This window comes from Antrostomus carolinensis, unplaced genomic scaffold (genome assembly GCF_000700745.2).
Source record: "Antrostomus carolinensis isolate BGI_N321 unplaced genomic scaffold, ASM70074v2 scaffold6614, whole genome shotgun sequence".
NCBI classification, from domain to species: domain Eukaryota; kingdom Metazoa; phylum Chordata; class Aves; order Caprimulgiformes; family Caprimulgidae; genus Antrostomus; species Antrostomus carolinensis.
Genome location: NW_010308584.1, coordinates 12,938 through 32,402, shown reverse-complemented (window position 1 = coordinate 32,402; position 19,465 = coordinate 12,938). Strand labels below are relative to the sequence as shown.

Below are 19,465 nucleotides of genomic sequence, written 5' to 3'. Positions count from 1 at the left end.
GGTTAAAACAAATGTTCTTGAATGTTTTAGTTCACTCATGTATGACATGGATACATTTATAATAAGCTTAAGTACTGGGAAAAAAACCAGTCATTTGATACTGACCAACTGCCCATACAAACAGGAGAACTTCTAGTAGTTTTGTATTGCCTGCTCTTCTCAGTCACTTTGCAGAATCCCTTCAAAAATCCAGGGTCAACTTTTTCTAATCTCAGAGTCACTGGGATTTTTTGTTTGGTGGTTGGTTTGGGTTTTTTTGGTGGTTTGTTTGGTTTTTTTAACATTTCCATTAAGACTATTTAAAAATAGTAGTCTTGATATAGCAGGGTTAAAAGTCAGACCTCACAAGACCTCAAATTTTAAGACATAGTTTTAAAAACCTCTTAAAGAGATGTGCCTTCTGGTTTTATTAAAAAAAAAGAAGGTAACATCAAATAAAAAGCAAAACTAGAGAAGAACAGGTAGAACATTTTACTTTCATCAAACCTTAAAAGTAAAGTATATTAAAAAACATGGCTTGGAATTTCAAGAACAGGAATATAAACATGAATTTTCTATCCCAGAAAAAAAATTCATGCAGGTGTTACAGTATCTGATCACTCTTTACATCCACTGGTAGGCAACATCAACTTAAATGTTATCAAATAGATACAGAGATACCATCAATTCATACAAATAGCAGGGTCTTCTGGCCTCAGTCATACTGTAGATCAAGGAAATCTGTTCTTTGGTAACTGGAGTAGGCTCATTTTCCATTCCAATGCAGGACTGTTAGGTAGCCACTCATCTCAGAAAATTACAACTCCTGTAGGCATAGTCTGGGCTACTTTTGTCACAAGAAAATAATATCAGAGGTGGTAACAGAGGTATAAACGCACAGAAGTTAAAATTATTCACTCCTTGTGGTGGTTGTTTCAGGAAAAAAAATCCAGACTCTCTTCTTCTCTATTCATTGTTTAATGTAGGTAACATTTAGACTCATATGTAAAGGTATTTTGATAGATGGGAATGTACACATGCACACTTTCAGTCTAAATAAAGATACCTGTGTGGAGAATGGTAATTTAAAGTTAACATGACTTGAAGGTATTTCTATAATAAAGTTTAAAGATTTAGTAAACTGGGACATTACAAATCCAAAAAAGTGTTTCTAGATTTTTCTCCTTCCCTTTTTCAACAAAGACTGACAGAATATACATATACAAGTTGACATTTTGATTTATCCAAAACAATTTTTCAACTTTGCTCAGCTTGCAAGTCCTATTGACTAAAATGTAATATCATTCACAACAAAATATTTTGAGTAAGTGAAACAATAAGCAAAGAAAACCAAAACTAAGCTCAGAAGCTAAGTGGTTTAGAAAGCCTGATAACATCTATGTGTGCATAAGTGTGTCCATAATTTTTTTTATACATTATATATATAGACACACACACACATATATATACACACACACGTGCGCACATGCGCACACGCATACATCCACATTTGTAACCTGCAGTGAAGATCAATCTATTTTCTAATAAGGAACAAAACACATTATTTAAAAATGTGGCTAATTTAACAAAACGGAGAAGAAACTGCTGCTATCAAAATATACAATTTGGATTGCAGACTAGAAGGCTAACAACATTAAAAAAATAGTTTTAAGCAAAACCCCTTTGCTTCTGAATAACAACAGGTATCAACCTGCCATAGCATGAAGCATCCAAACAAGATTTTATAAAAAGTTTAAACTGTGACCCTTCTTCATTTGTAAAGTTCTTGACATATCATATAGTGCGAGCTCTGGTCTCCAAACTGGAGCCCCTTTCATTTTTCTCAATCCATACTTCAGGAAATAAATGGCAGCTGAAGGATTCAGAATCTCAAGTGAGATTTGTGCTTTACCATATACCTGAAAAAAAACAATAACAGAAAACAACATTACTACTCCTTTGGTATCTATAGATATTTTGCTCTCAGGAATAACATGCACAGATGTTGTTAAAACAAAACTCAGAGAATTAGCAAGTTGCCAAAGAGATGCAACACCTTATATGCCGTAGAGCTCTGTATTATGCACAGTATTTGTCCCACTAAAAGACAGTCAGCTAAAACCTTTGCTTTGAAGAAAATTCAGATTTTCCAAGGCATGACAACTTCTAACATTGGAAGACTGTTATTAAAGATAACTCTAGTTCATTCTGGAAATTTATATATTAGCTGAGACTTTTAAATAAGAAGCCATATAAACTTTGATGCTTGGAATTATTTTGACAATTCCCATAGGATTTTTCTTTTTGAAGTTCACTCAATCATTCAAGCAGTTTGCTGTGCAATCAACATGAAAAGATTAAACATTCATGAAATGCATGGTCTTCTCCCTTCCCTCAATATTTCTTCAACTGCCTCATAATAAGAAAGTTTCTTCTCTACAACATAAAAAAAGGTATTGCAATGAACTTCCCATTCAGAGAGGGTTCTGAACCACAGAGAAGCAGAGTCAGAAATGCTGCTGCTCTTCACAGAGCTGCTGGTGCTCCTCCGTCCCTCATTTCTCATGAAAGGCAGAGCTGAATATTTGGAAGGCCCCTAAGATACAGAAGAATCACTAGTTCAAAGCTCATTATGTGCCATATCTTTTTTTACTTCCTTCCTCTTCTACCCCGTGCTGTGGACTCAAGGGCATGAGGATGAGATAAGGCTTCGTGGGTCTTTATCTTCAGGTAGTTTCTCAGCTTTTCTAAACTGTCATCTAGTGAGGCGGAGAGAGAAAGCAGAAGAGCTCGTAAGCTCAGAACTGCAGTCCAAGGGAAGGGCTGGGGCAGCAAAGGAAAACTCTACACCACCTAGCTTGTTCTCCACTCCTTTCCTTCTGCCCAAAGGGAGGTGGTGAACCACAGTAATCAATGATTAATGGTAACTACCCTTCTTAAAATTCATGCATATTACACTTTGGAGATTATTATTTATAGTCTGTAATAAAATATAGTGGTATATATTTAACTGTATCATCAGGGAAAATCTAACCAAGCAGTATTTTCAAGCTAAAACAATGTTCAGATGTCCGAGCTATATACAATCCCCTTGTTGCCATAACTTTTCATTCCCACAAAGTGTCATAAAAGCATCAGCACAAAGGATTTTCAACAGGAAACACACCTGTCCAAAGTTTCCCAGAAGCGTAGAAATACTGGTCTGTCCAAGTGTCTTTTGTGGTAGCTTAGTTCTAACACTGTTACATCCCATTTTTGTACATTTGGATCCAGACGAACTTCATCATATTTGAGATGAAAAGCTTTAACTACAGGGAACAGAAAAACACTCGGTGTACAAACATGACGACTTTACAGTGTTTAATTATTAGTCAAAGAGAATTCCCACCTCGCTCCTCTTTTTCCAGAATAAAGCCTGAAAACAGAATTAAGGAGCCCATCTCTCAAGAAAGTCAACTAGTTAATAAAGGGCACTGAGTTATATATAGTGGTCAGTGGTCACTATCAAGCTCTCATGCTGTTAGAGGTTTAAGTGAAAGGGTAGCCCCTATTTTTAGATGCACAGATTCCAGGAGAATAGCAAGAACTTATTGCCAATTCAAGTACATTTTCTTTGGGAAACAAAGATGTTCTGTCTGAAAGTCTTTGAACTGTTTGAGGATTAAAAAAACAAAGCATTTCTGAGACCTGAGAAGGAAGCTTGGCTATTTCCTGAAAGTTTGTGTGGAAGACTGATAGCAGAATGGCAGTGTAACCCACAAATGCTACATGAAACATTCTGAGAAATTTAGTAGCTGCCAACTTCCCCTCATCTAGTACTCAGTTAAAAATGGTAAAACACTAACAGTTATTTCACTCTTAGGAAGTATTGTCACACGTGAACCATGAAAAGCTTAAGCATTAACGCAGTATTACAATCTTCTTGCGATTCTTCTTGATATCCTTAGTTGAATCATAGTTTTGACATAATCCAGTGCAAAGTATTTAAGTCTTGTACAATTCCTATCTGGTAACCAATTTGATACATTTTCTATTTTGGCTATTATTGGAGAAATAAAGCAGAAGCCTTTGACCAGGGTTGTGGAAACTAGTTATTTTTAATACCAGGTTCATAACTTTTCTGGTATCGTACTCTTCATTTTTTTCTTCCACAAAATCCACCCACAATTTTATTCAAATGGCTAAAATAAATTTTTAAATAAATAAAGAAATAAATAAATCAGCCCTCTTTTCCAGACACAGGTCAATCTATACAATTGTATATCTAGGAGCTTTCTAGAAGATTGGTGTGTGAAATTAGCTTTTTTTTTTCCAATTAACAAATTAAAGAAGTGATTATCTGGCTTGTACCATTGTCAGATAAATTTCCAAGCTTTGTGAATGAAAACTAAGAATATATATACATTATATATATATTATTTTTGCCATACAACATTGCATGTTTTAAAGTAAGTCCAGAGAAAGCAAATAAAGATATACCGGGGCTACACATTTACAGAAAACTTAATCAACACCTGACAAAACCTCTGCACTGAGGTTAAACGATATTGAACAGCAGACAATCCACTTGTGAACCTGAAACAAATCACTATTAAGGAGCACTAATGCGCTCTAGCAGCAAGACCTTTAAAACAGCATTAAAAATTAAGTACTTCTTCATTAAAGTGACATCATTCAAAATTTCATCTGAAACATTCACTTGCAGATGCAAAAATAAGCTTGTTTGCTATGTGAACATTGAACACTCAGACCACACAAACACTAAGGAGAACAATTTTAGAGACTCAACTAACAAATGCTACGTGACATAGCAATTGAACAAATACAACCCGTTTGAAAGGATTTTCAAAATACCTTGCTTTGAAACAACAGAATGTATTTCCAAAATTAAAAAGGGTTCTTTTAAATGCAGCTTTGTAAGTCAAGTAAGAACAGATATCCTTCTTTCACTTGAAAAATCTAGGAATTTGTACACCTTCAAACTGAACTACACAGATTATTATTTTGATTTTTTGGCACAAGGAAGACTTAAAAAAAGTCAAAACATGTCATAACAATTCCTATGGCCCTCTATACGTTTCTATATACATAATGGTAAAATTAATAGGATCTTGCATTTACCTATTAACTAGACCTTAAATATTTAACAGCATTTTTCTTGGTTTTGCTTTTCACAATTTCCATTTTCTCTGTATGTTCATTTTGAAGTGTTATTTTCCTCTTTTACTAGTCTCTTTTGTTAAATTCTCTCCTGTGGTGTATTTTTTATTTTACATTGACTTTCAGGCTCTTTCACTCTCTCCCTGTTCATTCTCAATTCCCTCTTAAACAACTCATTCTATTTTCTTATTCAGAGATACATCCTTGGCCTTCTGTCCGACTGTTTTCCTTTTTTTGCTCCTTACCAAACTAGCATTTTCTTTCCAGCTTCTACTATACATAACAAGTATGTGCACACATAAAGCTTAATCATCTGATCAAACTTGTTTCCTTCTGTGGGGTGTTGTTTTTTTTAAAATCTGTAGCTCATAAACCACTGGACACTATAAAAAGGTCTATATTCTAAGGCAGTTTCACAATGAAGCAACAGAGAACAGAAGCTGGCAATTTCTTTAGATACTATCACACACCTTCCAGTCAGAAGAGTGACCTGTGTGAGAAAAGCGTAGTGTGTCTCAAAGCACATTGGGCATAACTCTGATAATTCAAAAAACCCGTTCAGATCTATACAGTGGTAACATCCAGCTCACAACCTAGAAGTATTCATATCTTACTAAACGTTGAAGTTCTTGTCAGACACCAGATCATATTTGTAAAGCTTTTAGTGAAATACCAGGTGATTAAACCCCGGTTCAAAGTAGTAATGAAGTCTGAAGACAGCTTGTAAACCTGCTATCTATGAAGTGTTATAACATATATTGTCTTTTCAACTTTTTATTTTTTTTTAGAAGCCTGGAAAGCAAACAGTAAACTTACACACCAGCTATTTCTGAACCTCTTATAAAAATGACAACTCTGAGATTTCCATGAGCTTCCACAGGTCAGAACAAAAGAATTGCAGAGGGCACATTACTATCTTCCATCCATGTGAAGACCTAAGTGCCTGTCTTCTCAGCCACCTGAGTTCAACAGCACTTTGACAGTACTTGGCAGTATTTTGCCATGAGCATAAACATCCCACCAAAAAAACCCCCAAACAAACGCCAAAACACTTAACAAAACAAAAAACTTCCTTACTTTTTGCGAAGATATCAACAGGTGATCCATCAGGCAAGAGCCAAGGCCAGCCTTTGAACTGCCAAGCAGGACCCTGTACAAACACTGCCACCACACGATCCCTACAAGCACAGAAAGAGATGGACATGTTGATGGCCTTGAACATTTAAACTAAATATTTTCTTAAACAGTCAATATACTTTAGCATAATTTCTTAGCTTAGTAACAGCAGTATAGAACATTTAACAACCACAACTCCAGTGCAATTGCTTTTTCTCTGCTAAGAAAAAAAAAACAAACAAACCAGTGATTTTTCTGGAGTTTTAGCTCTATCCCTTTGCAGAATGCAACTAAGTTTCTCAAGTTACATTTAAAAGAAGTCAGACAGTGTTTATTTCTGGTCATTATTACCTTGCTTTTAAAAATGTGCTCCAACATTTCAGAGATAATCTTTCGTGAATACCACTGTAAACTGAGATGTATCCATTTAAAAGCCTTCATTCTAAATACTTTTAACTTCTATTCTAAAAATTCATTAGAAGAGACAGCTGTTAAATTGTTGCCTCTAGTTGCAAAGGGCATCATTTATTGTAAGGGTATGTAACCAATACCTGTGGTCTATGAAAAATTTGTGATTAAGATGAGGCTTCTACATTAATAAAATTAAAAAAAAAAACAACAACCCTTTGAGAACAAATGTCCTCTCACATATGGTCTTTTTCTTGAATATTTCCATCATCCAACCATGGTTTTTACCTACTACAACAAGTAATTACCTCTCTAATCTAATCCCAAAATTTAATTCATCATAAAGAATGGAAAAGAATCATCAAGATGGAATTTGGGTGAAGGGATTGTTTTGTTTTGGTTTGTTTGTTTGTTTTAAACACAGATTAAAGCTTTACTATTTAAATTGATGTTGTAGGTTTTGTAATGGTTAACAGAAAAAAAACCCAGTGGTTACATGTTAATTTCTAGATACTAATATCTGATTCTCCCTTAGATTAAAACAAGCTAAAACACCCACACCACCTCATCTCTTTGGTAAGAAGCACTTTAGGAACCATTTTAGATTGTTCTTAAAGGTTTGATCATTAAACATTTTAAGTGCTATTTGATACCTAGAATTTCAAAACCACGGATTTATGATTAGTTCCAGTTCTCAACACAGAGATGTAATTTAGGAACAGGACTTTTTCAAAGTATTCCTCTCCATTAAAAACTTCTTTGTAAGTTACAAAGCCACCAAAAATGTCATCGTGTGCACCTAAAATCTTCATACTTGTGAGGAAGAAGTAATGATGTTGCCTGAAACAAGATGTTTCTCCAGAATTTTCCTGCTCAAAGAGAAATGTTTTCATAGCATTGATGAATGGCCTACAGACAAAATAATCTGTTTCCAGCTTTTTTTTTTTTTTTTTTTTTTTTTTTTTTTAAAGTAAAAGCTATCTATGATTCCCTTTCCCCAGCTGGGGCTCCCCCTTCAGAAGTAAGCTTTCCTCACTGAACCCAATTCAATTAATCTCATTCAATAGTGAAACCACAGTTCAGTCTTTACTATCTGATGTGTTTTCTCAAACTATTAAAAAAAATGTCAGATGCTGAAGGCCTGGAAACACATCCTCCCGATAGACTCTCATTTAGAAAGCAGATGAGAAAGAGGGCATTTTCTCTCAGACTTGCACACTCCAATATTACGAACAAGAAAATTCATATGAATATTCCTATTCAAATTTCTGCAACATTTCAGACAACCCTAGTAGAAATAGTTGTGCTGCTCATACTGTTAAAATGTAGAGTGTTGCAATTTCTTAGGATCTTTTAAAGAAGTTTAGTTTCATATTATTTTCACCTGAAGAAAATACTCCTATACCGTTAACAATTAAATCCATTCTTACATCCCTATCTTTACTTTTTAGTGACTTTAGTAGCATTTTATTGGTGTCCTCCAAATTCTGCATTCTCCTGGTTAAGAAATTTTGTAAAGGGGAGATCTGTTTTACCAGTCTTGTGGCATAAGCTTCAGAGGTTGGTCTACTACTCGATAAGGTACAGTAACGCTGACTGTCGTTCCCCCAGGCTGTATCTGGTCCTTCCTTCTCTGTATCAGAGTCTCATTCTCTCGTTGACAGCCTTGTTTCTTCTTTTCATCTGATGGTACAAACCTTGGGGAATAAAGAAACATTTAGTAGACAAAAACAAGAACTTGGCATTATTGGCAACAGTCACTGAAGCCACCTCATTTTCACTATTCCAAGCCTCCATCACTACTCATTCAGAACAGAAAAAAACCATAAGAATAGTATTTCATAAGCCCTTATGATAAAAACTACTAAAAGGTCCTCTGTCCCTCAAAACTACAGTCAGATCTGTTCTTACACCTTCATGGTATTCCTTGTCTACCTTACCCAATGCATCTGCAGATCACAACCTGCTGGGTGGCTAAAACTCATTCTTTTTAGTGAACAAAGGTAATATGGGGAAGCTTGGGTACTAAGAAACAATCACTTCCTGAAGCAAGTTTTACAGCTCTTGCTCTTGGAGCCCTCAGAATTATGTTTTCTCAAGAAGGCTGAGATTTTTGGTCAAAAAAGTTTTTGGGTGAGGTCTGGGGGTTTTTTTGGATGATGGTAATTTTACATTATCAATGATTCATCTGGTTACTATGATATATGATACTACAAATCTAGATTTTTTTTTTTTCCCCAAAGAGCTTCTCTGATAGATTAAGTGCTTGTAAAATAAGGATAATGTGATCCTCATTGCCTTAAGTAATCTATGTATGTCAAAAATAAACATTTAAGATGTAAACCCCCCAAACGCATTACAGATCTTTGATTTTCAGCCCCTCACCTTAAAAAATGCAATTCCATTTCAAGAGTCTCTTTATGGCAAGAATAAAATAAAACATGCAGAACAGTTCTCAAAATCGGCATCATAAACGTGAGAGTCATGTAAGCCTTTTAGTGATCAATCTCAGTAGATTTTGTCAAAAAGAAAGATAACAAAATAATGCATTTTATAGAACTAAAACTATGTCACAAGCAAGTTAAGCTGAGGTGACCAGTATCACCTACCAGTCCAGCAAAAGAGCAGAGCTCAGACTCATGTTCTCCTAATATTCTACTCAGAACCACCCAGCTGCACTAACACTGTTCGCCACTGACGTTTCATTTCCAAAATTTCTGATAAAAAGAAACACTACATTTCATTTCACTGCAGAAGTCATCAAGAGTATTGCTGCTACATTTTAAAAGCAGAGTACTCTACATAATTGGTAAGATTTCTCTTCATTATAGCACTGATGGTGCTTTTTAAAAGTTTACTACATTTTTTGGGTAGTTACTTGCACCATTTCTACTTGTTCTCTTCAACCTATTTCTATTTGAAAACCAAAACCCAGTTTGAGTGTGTTAAAGAGGCAGACTGCACTTCCTATTGCTGGAAAAATAGAAAAAAAGGAATGAAAAATGAAATAGGAGGAAAGCTTCATTATTAAGTCAACTTGAAAATACTAGTTTTTGCAAACATTTTCTATCCAATGAGAAAATGGCATTTTGGGGAAAAAACCCCAAGCAAACATGTTTTAACGCAGTATGTGGAAATTGTCAATAAACATTCAAGCAAAAATATTTATTTTTCTAATTCAAAAAAACAGATGAAGCCCCCTTATACTCTTCAGGATTTAACAGTGTTTTAAAATCAGAAAGTCATAATTTCTGAAGTGTACCTCCAAAGGCATAGGACTGCACTGGAAAATTAAAAGAAAACTGCAAATAACTATGAACTGTGCATTAAAGTCAACTAGTACTGGAAGCATAGAAAAAGCATTACAGATGTTACATGATAAGCTATAAATTAAATTACACTTATCTGTCTAGTACATGCAAAACACCACCATTCTAAAGGAAATACAAATAAAAAGCACTATACAGGATACACTGGGACAAATACACTTAGGCCACCTGAAGTATTGCAAAACAAAACAAAACAAAAACCAACTAACCAACAATAACAACAAAAAAACCCCCAACCTGTTAGGACAGCCATTTCACCAATAATTGAAGTAATTAGAAAACAGTTAATATTTACATATATTTTATCTACCACATCCAACTTCTGCATGCAATTTCATGCTACACACAGAAGTGTTCAACACAGTTCTACTTTGGGAAAAGCTAGCAAATGTGACATCAGAATTAAGTGTTTCTCATCAAGTTGTTAATTTAAAAACTCGGAAGTGAGGTGCAGCTTTAATCATGAGCGTACCCAATGGTCTGTCCTGCCAAGATGTTGCAGGCTTTGCTCTGCCAATACTAACTGACAGGGAAACTGCATTTTACAACTTAAAATGAGGATTTTCTTGGCCTTGGACTTTTAAGAAAACCATTCATGAGCCTTTCCTCACCCATTACAACTAAAGAATCTGGGCTAGAAAGATGGAAATAACATGGGTTTTTTTGTTTTTTTAAAGTATTTTAAAAATTTTAAAAACTACAAAACCGCCCCCCTCAAACACCTTTTACCTAAGTGGCAAGCTTTATATGAAAAGCCAGGATCATCTAAAAAAGTAGAGAGCTTGAAAAGACTTTTGTTATTACATGACCCATGCATGGAATGAGAACAAACTCTTATAGAATACATAAATAAAAACCAAACAACCATACATACATTACAGAGATAATCAAATATTCATACAAACAGCAATCTAAAAGGTCATATTCTGAATTTAATTTGTAAATGTGAGGAAGCAAATACATTTTAAATGGAAACAGGAAACCCAGGCACCACTGCCAAATTAGACAAACGTGGACACTAAGAAGCAATATTATTATTCTACAAAGAGTCTAACGATTTCACCACTCTATCAGATCTCTCAAATTTGTCTGGAACAGGCATTTTCAAATCTACTTCTAGCTTTAAATGTTTCTGTGTTTAAGAATTCATTTCAACACAGTTTATTGGCAGTTTCTCTCCATCTCAGCTGGAAACTCTTACAGACATTAAGGTAACATCTGGTTGTGCCTCAGTTATGTACCTCGTAGACAATAGCTTCAGTTTTATTTACTGTAATTCTTTTTCAATGCGTTTCTCCAGGACAGAACATAATATATCTTGTTATCTGAATTTTCTGAAGAAAAAATTACCAATGAGCAGATTCACATGGAAATGGCCGTCAAAGAAAGCACTGAATACATATATGTACACACACAGAGTACAGGAATAAATGACAGCTTACAAAAAGTTTATGAAATATATGCTTGCATTTCTAGGAACCATCAATTCAGTAAATATAATAAAAGCCATGTGCTGAAGAATAAAGAATCAATAGAAATTACCATATGATTATAAATATAATCATGGCTTACTCCATCACTACTTGGACATAAAAACAAGCTTACGAAATCTGAGCATTAAAGAAAACAGAAAAAAAAAAACCAACCTTCTCTTGGGGATAATTTGCCACAATACTATAGCTGGTGGTTTAACTACACATTTGTACTTGACATCTTTTTAATCATCCAATACACTAGAAATGTGTTCTGAAACCTGATTATGCAGGAGCTTACGGGTTTTTTGTTGCTTCTCCAGATTACTACTACTCTAGTAAAAAAAAACAAAACAAAACAAAAAACCATGTATCTACTTAGAATCTATTTTTATATCTCTACTAGGAAATTAATAGCACTCAATTATCTTGCTGTTAATTGCCAAAATCATTATTCACATAAAAACTGGTGCACTCTTGCACTTCACAAAGACAGCAGGTCCCTTTCCTAAGGAAACAGGCAAGCGATTGAACAAGATCAAATTATGGTAGGTAATTGGTAAGATACTATCCACTCAACTGCCAGAGGTTCTCCTGCTTAGGCTCTAAACTCGCATCAATTGCTAGCATTAACTTTGAAACACTTTCACTGAGGTCGGGTCAGCACTTTCTGGCCCTCAACTTGAGCATACTGAAAAATGCATGAACAGAGAATAAGGCAACTCCAATGCTGGACAGTCACCGAGACAACTGTACTATATATTTGATTTTATTTAGAACTGGAGACCTATTTTTACAACCCCTCAATATTTTTGTTGGATTATTGTATCAAAAGCTTAATACACCTATTTTTGCAATGGAACAAAGCTTTTCTTGCAATACATCATCCCTGAACCTTTCAGATAGTTTGCTCAGTATCAAAGCTGGATAAATCTCAGTGAGTTGCCTGGCCACATATGGTGAAGCGTATCATGAGTAACAGCATCATCATAATAAAAATACATAATCATCATCTAATCATTTACATCTGCCTGATATAATTCCTGCCTTATTTTTGTTCCATGTAAAGCAGAAGCATTGCCTCTGAAAAGCTTAACTTCAGATATTCTCAAATACTTACTCTGGAAAGCCAGATTTTTGCACAATAAATATGATATACAGTGTTTCATTCACGTAGCAAATAAGAATGAAGTGTATTATATGAAATATTTTTTAAGAGGCTTCAAAATATATCATAAAGTACTGCAGTTCTGATTTTAAATGAGATTATATCTTTTTAATATTTTAGAAACTCTTCATTTTTATCTTGCACTTGGCTACTTAAAAAAATAACCTTTCAAAAAAAGGTTATCAAGAATATTTCCATATTATACAGCATGTGAATTGTATATATCACAGTTTCTTATGGAAACGTCCCCCTACAAAATGTAAATTGCAACAAATATATCCAGCAGACAAATTAGATATCTTAAAAAAAAAAACCTTAATCCAGTTTCTGGTTTACCATTACACATTCTACTCATGATAGCTTTCCTTCTCTCCATATTCTCTACCTCAAACGAGAGCTAACATTAGTAATGAATTAAACATGCTAAGTGTTATACAAATGTCAGCCAGATTTGGCAAGGAAAAAAAACCCAACATACTACAGCACTATGGAAAGGGTTACTAAAAATGTTGGTATAATTAATAAGACAATTGAATTTAATGCCTTCCATAGTACTGGATTAAGAATGTCCTGTTTATTTTACAACAAACAATTTAAAATATCTGCTAATGAGACCACAATTACTTTTTCTCATATCCAAATTAACAATGCATTACTGTTCAGTTACTTATAAAAAAAAATAATCCAGCATGCTAGACAAAAACCATCCTAAAAGACAGAGATTCCCAGCTATGATTGTAAGTTTTAATTTTAAGTGGTTTGATCTCTAATTGTAACTTCAGCTTTGTTCCGTATTTTGTTTTAAGAAACATTTAAACAGAGGGAATTACAAAAGTTGGTTTTATTTACGAAACCCAAATACTCATTCTCTGTTTTCACACGCTTCACAGAACAGTGCTGCCTCAGGTATCAGCCATGGAAGAAAAAGTTGCCCTTTGAACAGCACATGCCACACGTGTATCACAGCCTCCATACCCTAACAATCCTGGGGGCCTCATTCTCCCAGGGTTCTCCTACAGTTCTTAGCAGTCTCCCCTGCAAGGGCTCTTACTCTTCCAGCTCCAAAAATCCCTTCTCCTTGTGCTATGTCATTGATCTCCTCTGATGGCTAATATGAGCAGTTTAGAAACACAAGAACCTCTAGAAATGCAAGAAATTCAAATCTACCTGCATCTTCCTCAGCAGGGGTAAGGTTTAAGTATTAATTTGTGTGTGTCTTGTCTATCTGGACAATATTTCTTTATTCTAAAACTTGTGGCAATGACATGTGTCTTCCAAATCTCTACTCTTCTGTCAAATTTAGCTGAAAGTGGGGAATGAGTTAAAGAAGGTAGTGACTTGGAAGCAGTAATTAGGTAAGTCGTCTTTCCTTGGAAAACCATCACATATCTATCAATCGCACTCTACATCAAGGCTAGTTCTACAATCTGCATACCTGAACAGTAAAAACAAACCCTGTAGCCATTCCTAAACAAACTACTTCAATAAATTTGAATGCAAAAAACCAACACAGGCCAGGTGGCATATTTTCTAGAAGAGTACTAGAACTCTCATGGCTAAATTAATACTTTGCTCTCCTGAATTCTGCTATTGCACTTCTGATTCATTAACATACCTTGCTTCTTCAGTTTGTCTTTCATACTTGCTAACTACATCAGTGTCCTCCTTTGACCCCTTAAACTTAATTTCATTTTCTTCTGGAACATGTTCTTTGCACTCTAACGATCAGCCTTTCCTCTTGGGGCAGGTCTTGAGAAGTTAACTGTAGCTCTACCCCTCTGGAACTGAAAACAGTGCAAGTCTCCTAGCACAGATATACATAGACATGACATATAGGTGTGTTATTCCATTACAGGTATTCCTGTACCAGAAAGTCACAAATTACATAAATATAAAATCCAGGGATTGTATTTGTGAAGTTTTTTCTTAAACATAAAATCCCACATAAACCAGCAACATCCTCTGTCAACACAATTGTATCAGTCCAGTAACTGCTTGCACATTAAACTATAATGTTAAAAGCCAGCCTTCTCTCCGACTAAACATTTCAGAAGAGGCACCAAGAGTCCCATACGCTTCCTGGATCTTTGATGATAAGTGCCAGTAATCTAGGAACTAGAAATAGCTGGAGAACAGAAGGCACCTGGTATCTCACAGCACAGTTTTAAAAAATTCTATGGTAACTCTGGTGAAAGCTGCAGCACCACAATAAGGACAGCCTATTTTTGAAGAAAAGCAGTGTATAGTCTCATAAAGGACAAGCAAAGTGCTGAAGGTGGAAAAAAGAAGAGTTCTCCATTTTTTGAACATACCATCACAGACCATCTGTAACACTGTATTTCTCTGTGAAAACAACTGCCTATTTCAGAAATTAACTGATACTAACTGACAGGCAACTCTAAACACCATAATCTGTTGGACAACCAGAAAGATGTTTTGGTTTGTGGGGTTTTGGGATGTGTTTTTCTTTTACACTCTCATCTCTAAAACTAGCTTGTCATGAGACAGCAGATATTCCCTCTTGCTTAATTACTAATTTGGAACTAGTCTACCTTTATATGTGAAAACAATTTTTTATACAGTATGTTCTAATCAGCTACTTACTTCAGATCTTGGAGAAGGTCCTTTGCATTAAGCATCGTTATTAAAGAGGTTGTGGCTGCTGGAATAATGATTATGGGAGTTCGAGATCCTGTAGAGATAATAAAATTACATTTGCCTGGGGGTTTTTCATGTTGTGGTTTTGGTTGTTGGGGTTTTTTTTCCCCCTTTTTTCATTAAAGGAACTGTACATAAAAACAAAACTCTTGCTTAACAGATCAAAATTAAGGAAAAATACTCAAGGAAAATTGTTGTAAATCTTTTCTAAACTGAACATTTTCATTCACCAAAAAAGCATATCCCTATATCAGGAGTCTCTAAACATAGGTAGGACTTATATTTAGCAAAACAGAATGCTGTCTGCATTCCACTGCTTGTTTATATTGTTGCTTGTGGTTCCAGCAAAAGCAGGATTCACACAAAAATGAAAAGGATGATGTAACTAAAACTGACTCACCTTTTTTCTGGTTTGGAGGGGGTCTTGCTTGAGAAACTGCAAAGAAACAAAAAATATGGCAGAATGACTAACACATAAAAACAAATATCATTGTAAGACAGAATTTCAACGTTTTTAGTTGCAGGAATGAACAGAGAAGCGACACACTATAGTCACTACATCATTTTCACAGATGCAATAGACAAAGTTGAATAAGGGATTTATAGTTTTGAGTATCACTATTCAGAAGATAAACAGATTTTGACTGTCTGAAACAGATGTCACAGCAGTTGAGTCAGTCTCTCCTGATTTTACTGAAACTAGTAATCCTTCTCCATTCCTCAAAAGATCAAGGCACTACAGCATTGACAGAATTTGCCAGCAATCTTGAAAAAGCCTGCTTGTAGATCTTAAGTTCAATAGTGTTGAACCAAGAGGAAGACTGTTTCACAACAAACAAATCTTTACCGACCCTCACCTTTTCATTAGTAGTTATTACTGCACAAGATATCTGTAGGATTTAGCTATCCTTAAATCTTATTCACATATAGAACTTACAACAATCAAAATCTGAATTTCAGGCTTACTCAAGGTAATGTGGGATTGCAGTTTTTGAGTTACATGAGCCAGAAACAATGAAACTTGACAGATATGGTAGCACAACAAAAAACCCAAACCAAAACAAAAAACAAGAACAACAACAACAAAAACAAACCCAAACCACCAAAGAGATACACAAACAATACTGGACAGAGAGAAACCAAAGAATTCCTCCATAAACCCTCCCTTTAAAAAAAAAAAAAAAAAAAATGTTTCCACTTCAGTCTTCCAAGTTGTGACCTCTTCAATATGGGTGATACTTCAGTCCAGAGTTGGAAAAGCAGATATATTTCTTCACTTTGGTGCTGTTACTGAATAACCTGGCTTCCTCCAAATACACCTTTTAAAGGTCAGTGTTCAGGAGTCCTAACTTAAGGGAAGAACTGTTGTGCTTGATAATTATCATCATACGTGTTTATCATATTTCACAATATCAGAAAATGGTGAGTAGTAGAAAGATTGATGCAGACTAACTCAAGTCTCAACTACCACTGTGCATGACAAATTTCATTAATTGACTTCCAATTTCATAGCACCAACTTACTCATGTTTATTTATGACCAACTGTTTCAGAAACTGCCTAGAACAGTATAAATATTCACAACATATAGTTGCCATTGTTGAAATATTGAGACCATATCCTTAATTATCTTCTCCTGACACTGTCAAATGCACAGATATAATTGGCGACACTATATTGAACTACATGAACTTTACCTACCCAATGATTTTAATTTTTTTTTAAGTCCTAGTATCTCTTAATGTAAAAAAGTTCCTGAGATATATGGGCAGCATCAGCTTCCCTAAAAAAAAAGCTGTACCAAGACAGGTTAATAGAAAAGTACTGCAGAAAGTACTGCAGAAAAGTGCAGAAAAAAAAAAATCTTAAATTAAAAGCACATCTCATATTTTTTCAAATCAGTATTATACAACTGTTTTACCCAATTCAACAAACGCTTCTCATGTGCAAAGCAGCATCCTCCTGGAAATTGCATGTTTTAAATACTTTCAATGCTAAGAACAGAACAACTGATTTTTTTAGAAGTTCCAAACCCCAAAATATCCTGGAACAGGCAGAAAGTTTTCTTTTTTTGTTTGTTTGGGTTTTTTTTTTAATGAAGCAGTATATACTTCCTTACACTATACCTCTCTTCTTTATTCTCTCTTCAACTTAAAATATGGAGGCAAGACAACAGATTAGACTGGCCTTAGAGAAGGGGAACGTCAGTATAACCTGTAGTACAAAAAATACACTTCTGCTAGTTAATGTCCCTGAAGTCACAGCTAGCAGTAGGGACCTGTGACAATTCAGTCAGATTTCTGTTCTTGCCACTTCTACCCTTTTCAGACTGCTGTCTGTCAACTCTATTTGCATTATCATGCTTAACAGAGCTAGTGAGATAAGTATGACAGGCAGCATGACCTTTCTAGCACCGAAATAACCAAACAGAAGAATCTGTACACAACAGCATTTAGGTATGCTCAGAATATTCAATATTAAAATAGATTTTTGGGGAAGAATAGCTTTTACAATATTAAATCTTAGCATTAAATCCTACTAATGTGTCTCAAGGAATTAGATACACATTGAACGCATTTAGTAGTCTCAACAAGAATATACAGTAGTTCTAGAAGAAGTATATTCATTGCAAAAGGTAGCTTTGTTTCCAAAAAAACCAGAACATCCCCTTTCCAATACCTTCATAACAACAATAACCATAACCTTGCTCTTAAATAACACCTTTCACTTGAGAATTTCTTCCACCAAACCAGAAATTATCATAGTATGTAAACTAGGTGCAGATATGCACATAGCTATTTGGAAATGGTGATTTCCTCATATACCAACTGTACCCTTACACTCTTTTAAAAACTCTTTCTAATGGTTTCTCATTAAAACAAAACAAAATACCTGTATCGTTCTATCTTTGAATCTCAATTTGAGATTCAATCTGACATACAAAATTGGCTTGGTAGCTAAAGTCTACTAACTGGAAATTTAAAAGCCAGTTGAGGATTCTGGTCCCATTACAAATACCTTACGTGCCAAGAAGTGTGAAGAAGTAATGATAACACAGTCAGAGAAAGCTTTATTTCTGATATGTTAATAACAGAAGTAATGATGTATCTCTTTTTGAGATTAGCTTTCCTATTTAGGTTGTTTCTCCTCAGAGTATTAACCAGCTCTCATTATGTATTTGAGCTGGCATTTGTGAAATACCAAGTCGACAACCAAGAAGTTTGTCACTTTTTAATCTCACGAGCTCCTCCTGTCAATGGGCAAGAATTGGACAACACACTGAAGAGAATGAACCCAAGCCCCAAGGTATAACATTAACCAAAAAGTTACGTGTTGTTTCCAATATATATGCAGTTAAGGGCGACAAATAAAAAAACCTCACTTCATTCTTCATCTAACTAAAGTTTTAAGTAGTACTTCTTTGAAACTCATACTTCTTTGGAACAGAAGTGTACATATGAAAGTATGTTACCTTACCTGGTCGTGGTACAGGCTGTGCTGCTGGAGTCTGTGTTTTTCGAGCAGAAGCACCTTCCTTTTAAAAGAAAGAAGAAGTAACATTAACAGCTGGCCTTCTTGTCAGGTACATGGGGCTTTTTTAGTGAGCACAGAGCTACAGAGGGTATCATGAAAATAAGGGCAATATATTTCCATTAAAGAGAAGAAAGAAAATAGTGAAGACATTAAAAATTCTTTACAGGTTCTGCTTTAGACTTTGGGAGGAGAGACAATCATAAGTTTTTACAGGTTTACATTTTAACCATCAAATGCCAATTAGACACATTTTTTCTATATTCAAAGAAACTTTTTCTATTTATAGTATTGTTTCATTTTACCTATGATCACTTTCACCAAGGGTTAATAACATAAATGTAAGCAATTTGCTATAGAAATTTCAAAACAAGATCTCCTCATGCTCTGGATGGAAAACTAGGACCAAGAAATTGCAATGCATTCCTGACTTGAAGAGTTTTAGTGCCCAGAAATAGCATTCTCATGATAATTAGTTCTGCTCATGCCTTATCCAATTACCTTAATGTAACAAACAAAAGACCTGCACTACCATTTATTCTTGTTAACTCTGCAGAGTCAACACACCACGTAAGAGAACAGTGAGGTCACACACGCCTGGTTCCAAAGCAACATTAAATTCCTGCAAGAACAAATTCTGTTCTG

The 19,465-nt window shown here is 34.9% G+C and overlaps 1 protein-coding gene across 1 annotated transcript; it reads right to left on the bottom strand.

Annotated features, from left to right (window-relative positions):
• Positions 1-271: 271 nt before the first annotated feature.
• On the bottom strand, positions 272-18,824 carry LOC104523275 (parafibromin-like; the record flags this gene model as incomplete). Its single annotated transcript, XM_010165809.1, has 7 exons — positions 272-1,898; positions 3,146-3,287; positions 6,217-6,317; positions 8,199-8,360; positions 15,237-15,324; positions 15,691-15,726; positions 18,767-18,824. Coding segments are annotated over 7 exons (624 nt in total), but the record flags the coding sequence as incomplete, so codon positions are not given.
• Between the last annotated feature and the right edge of the window lie 641 nt (positions 18,825-19,465).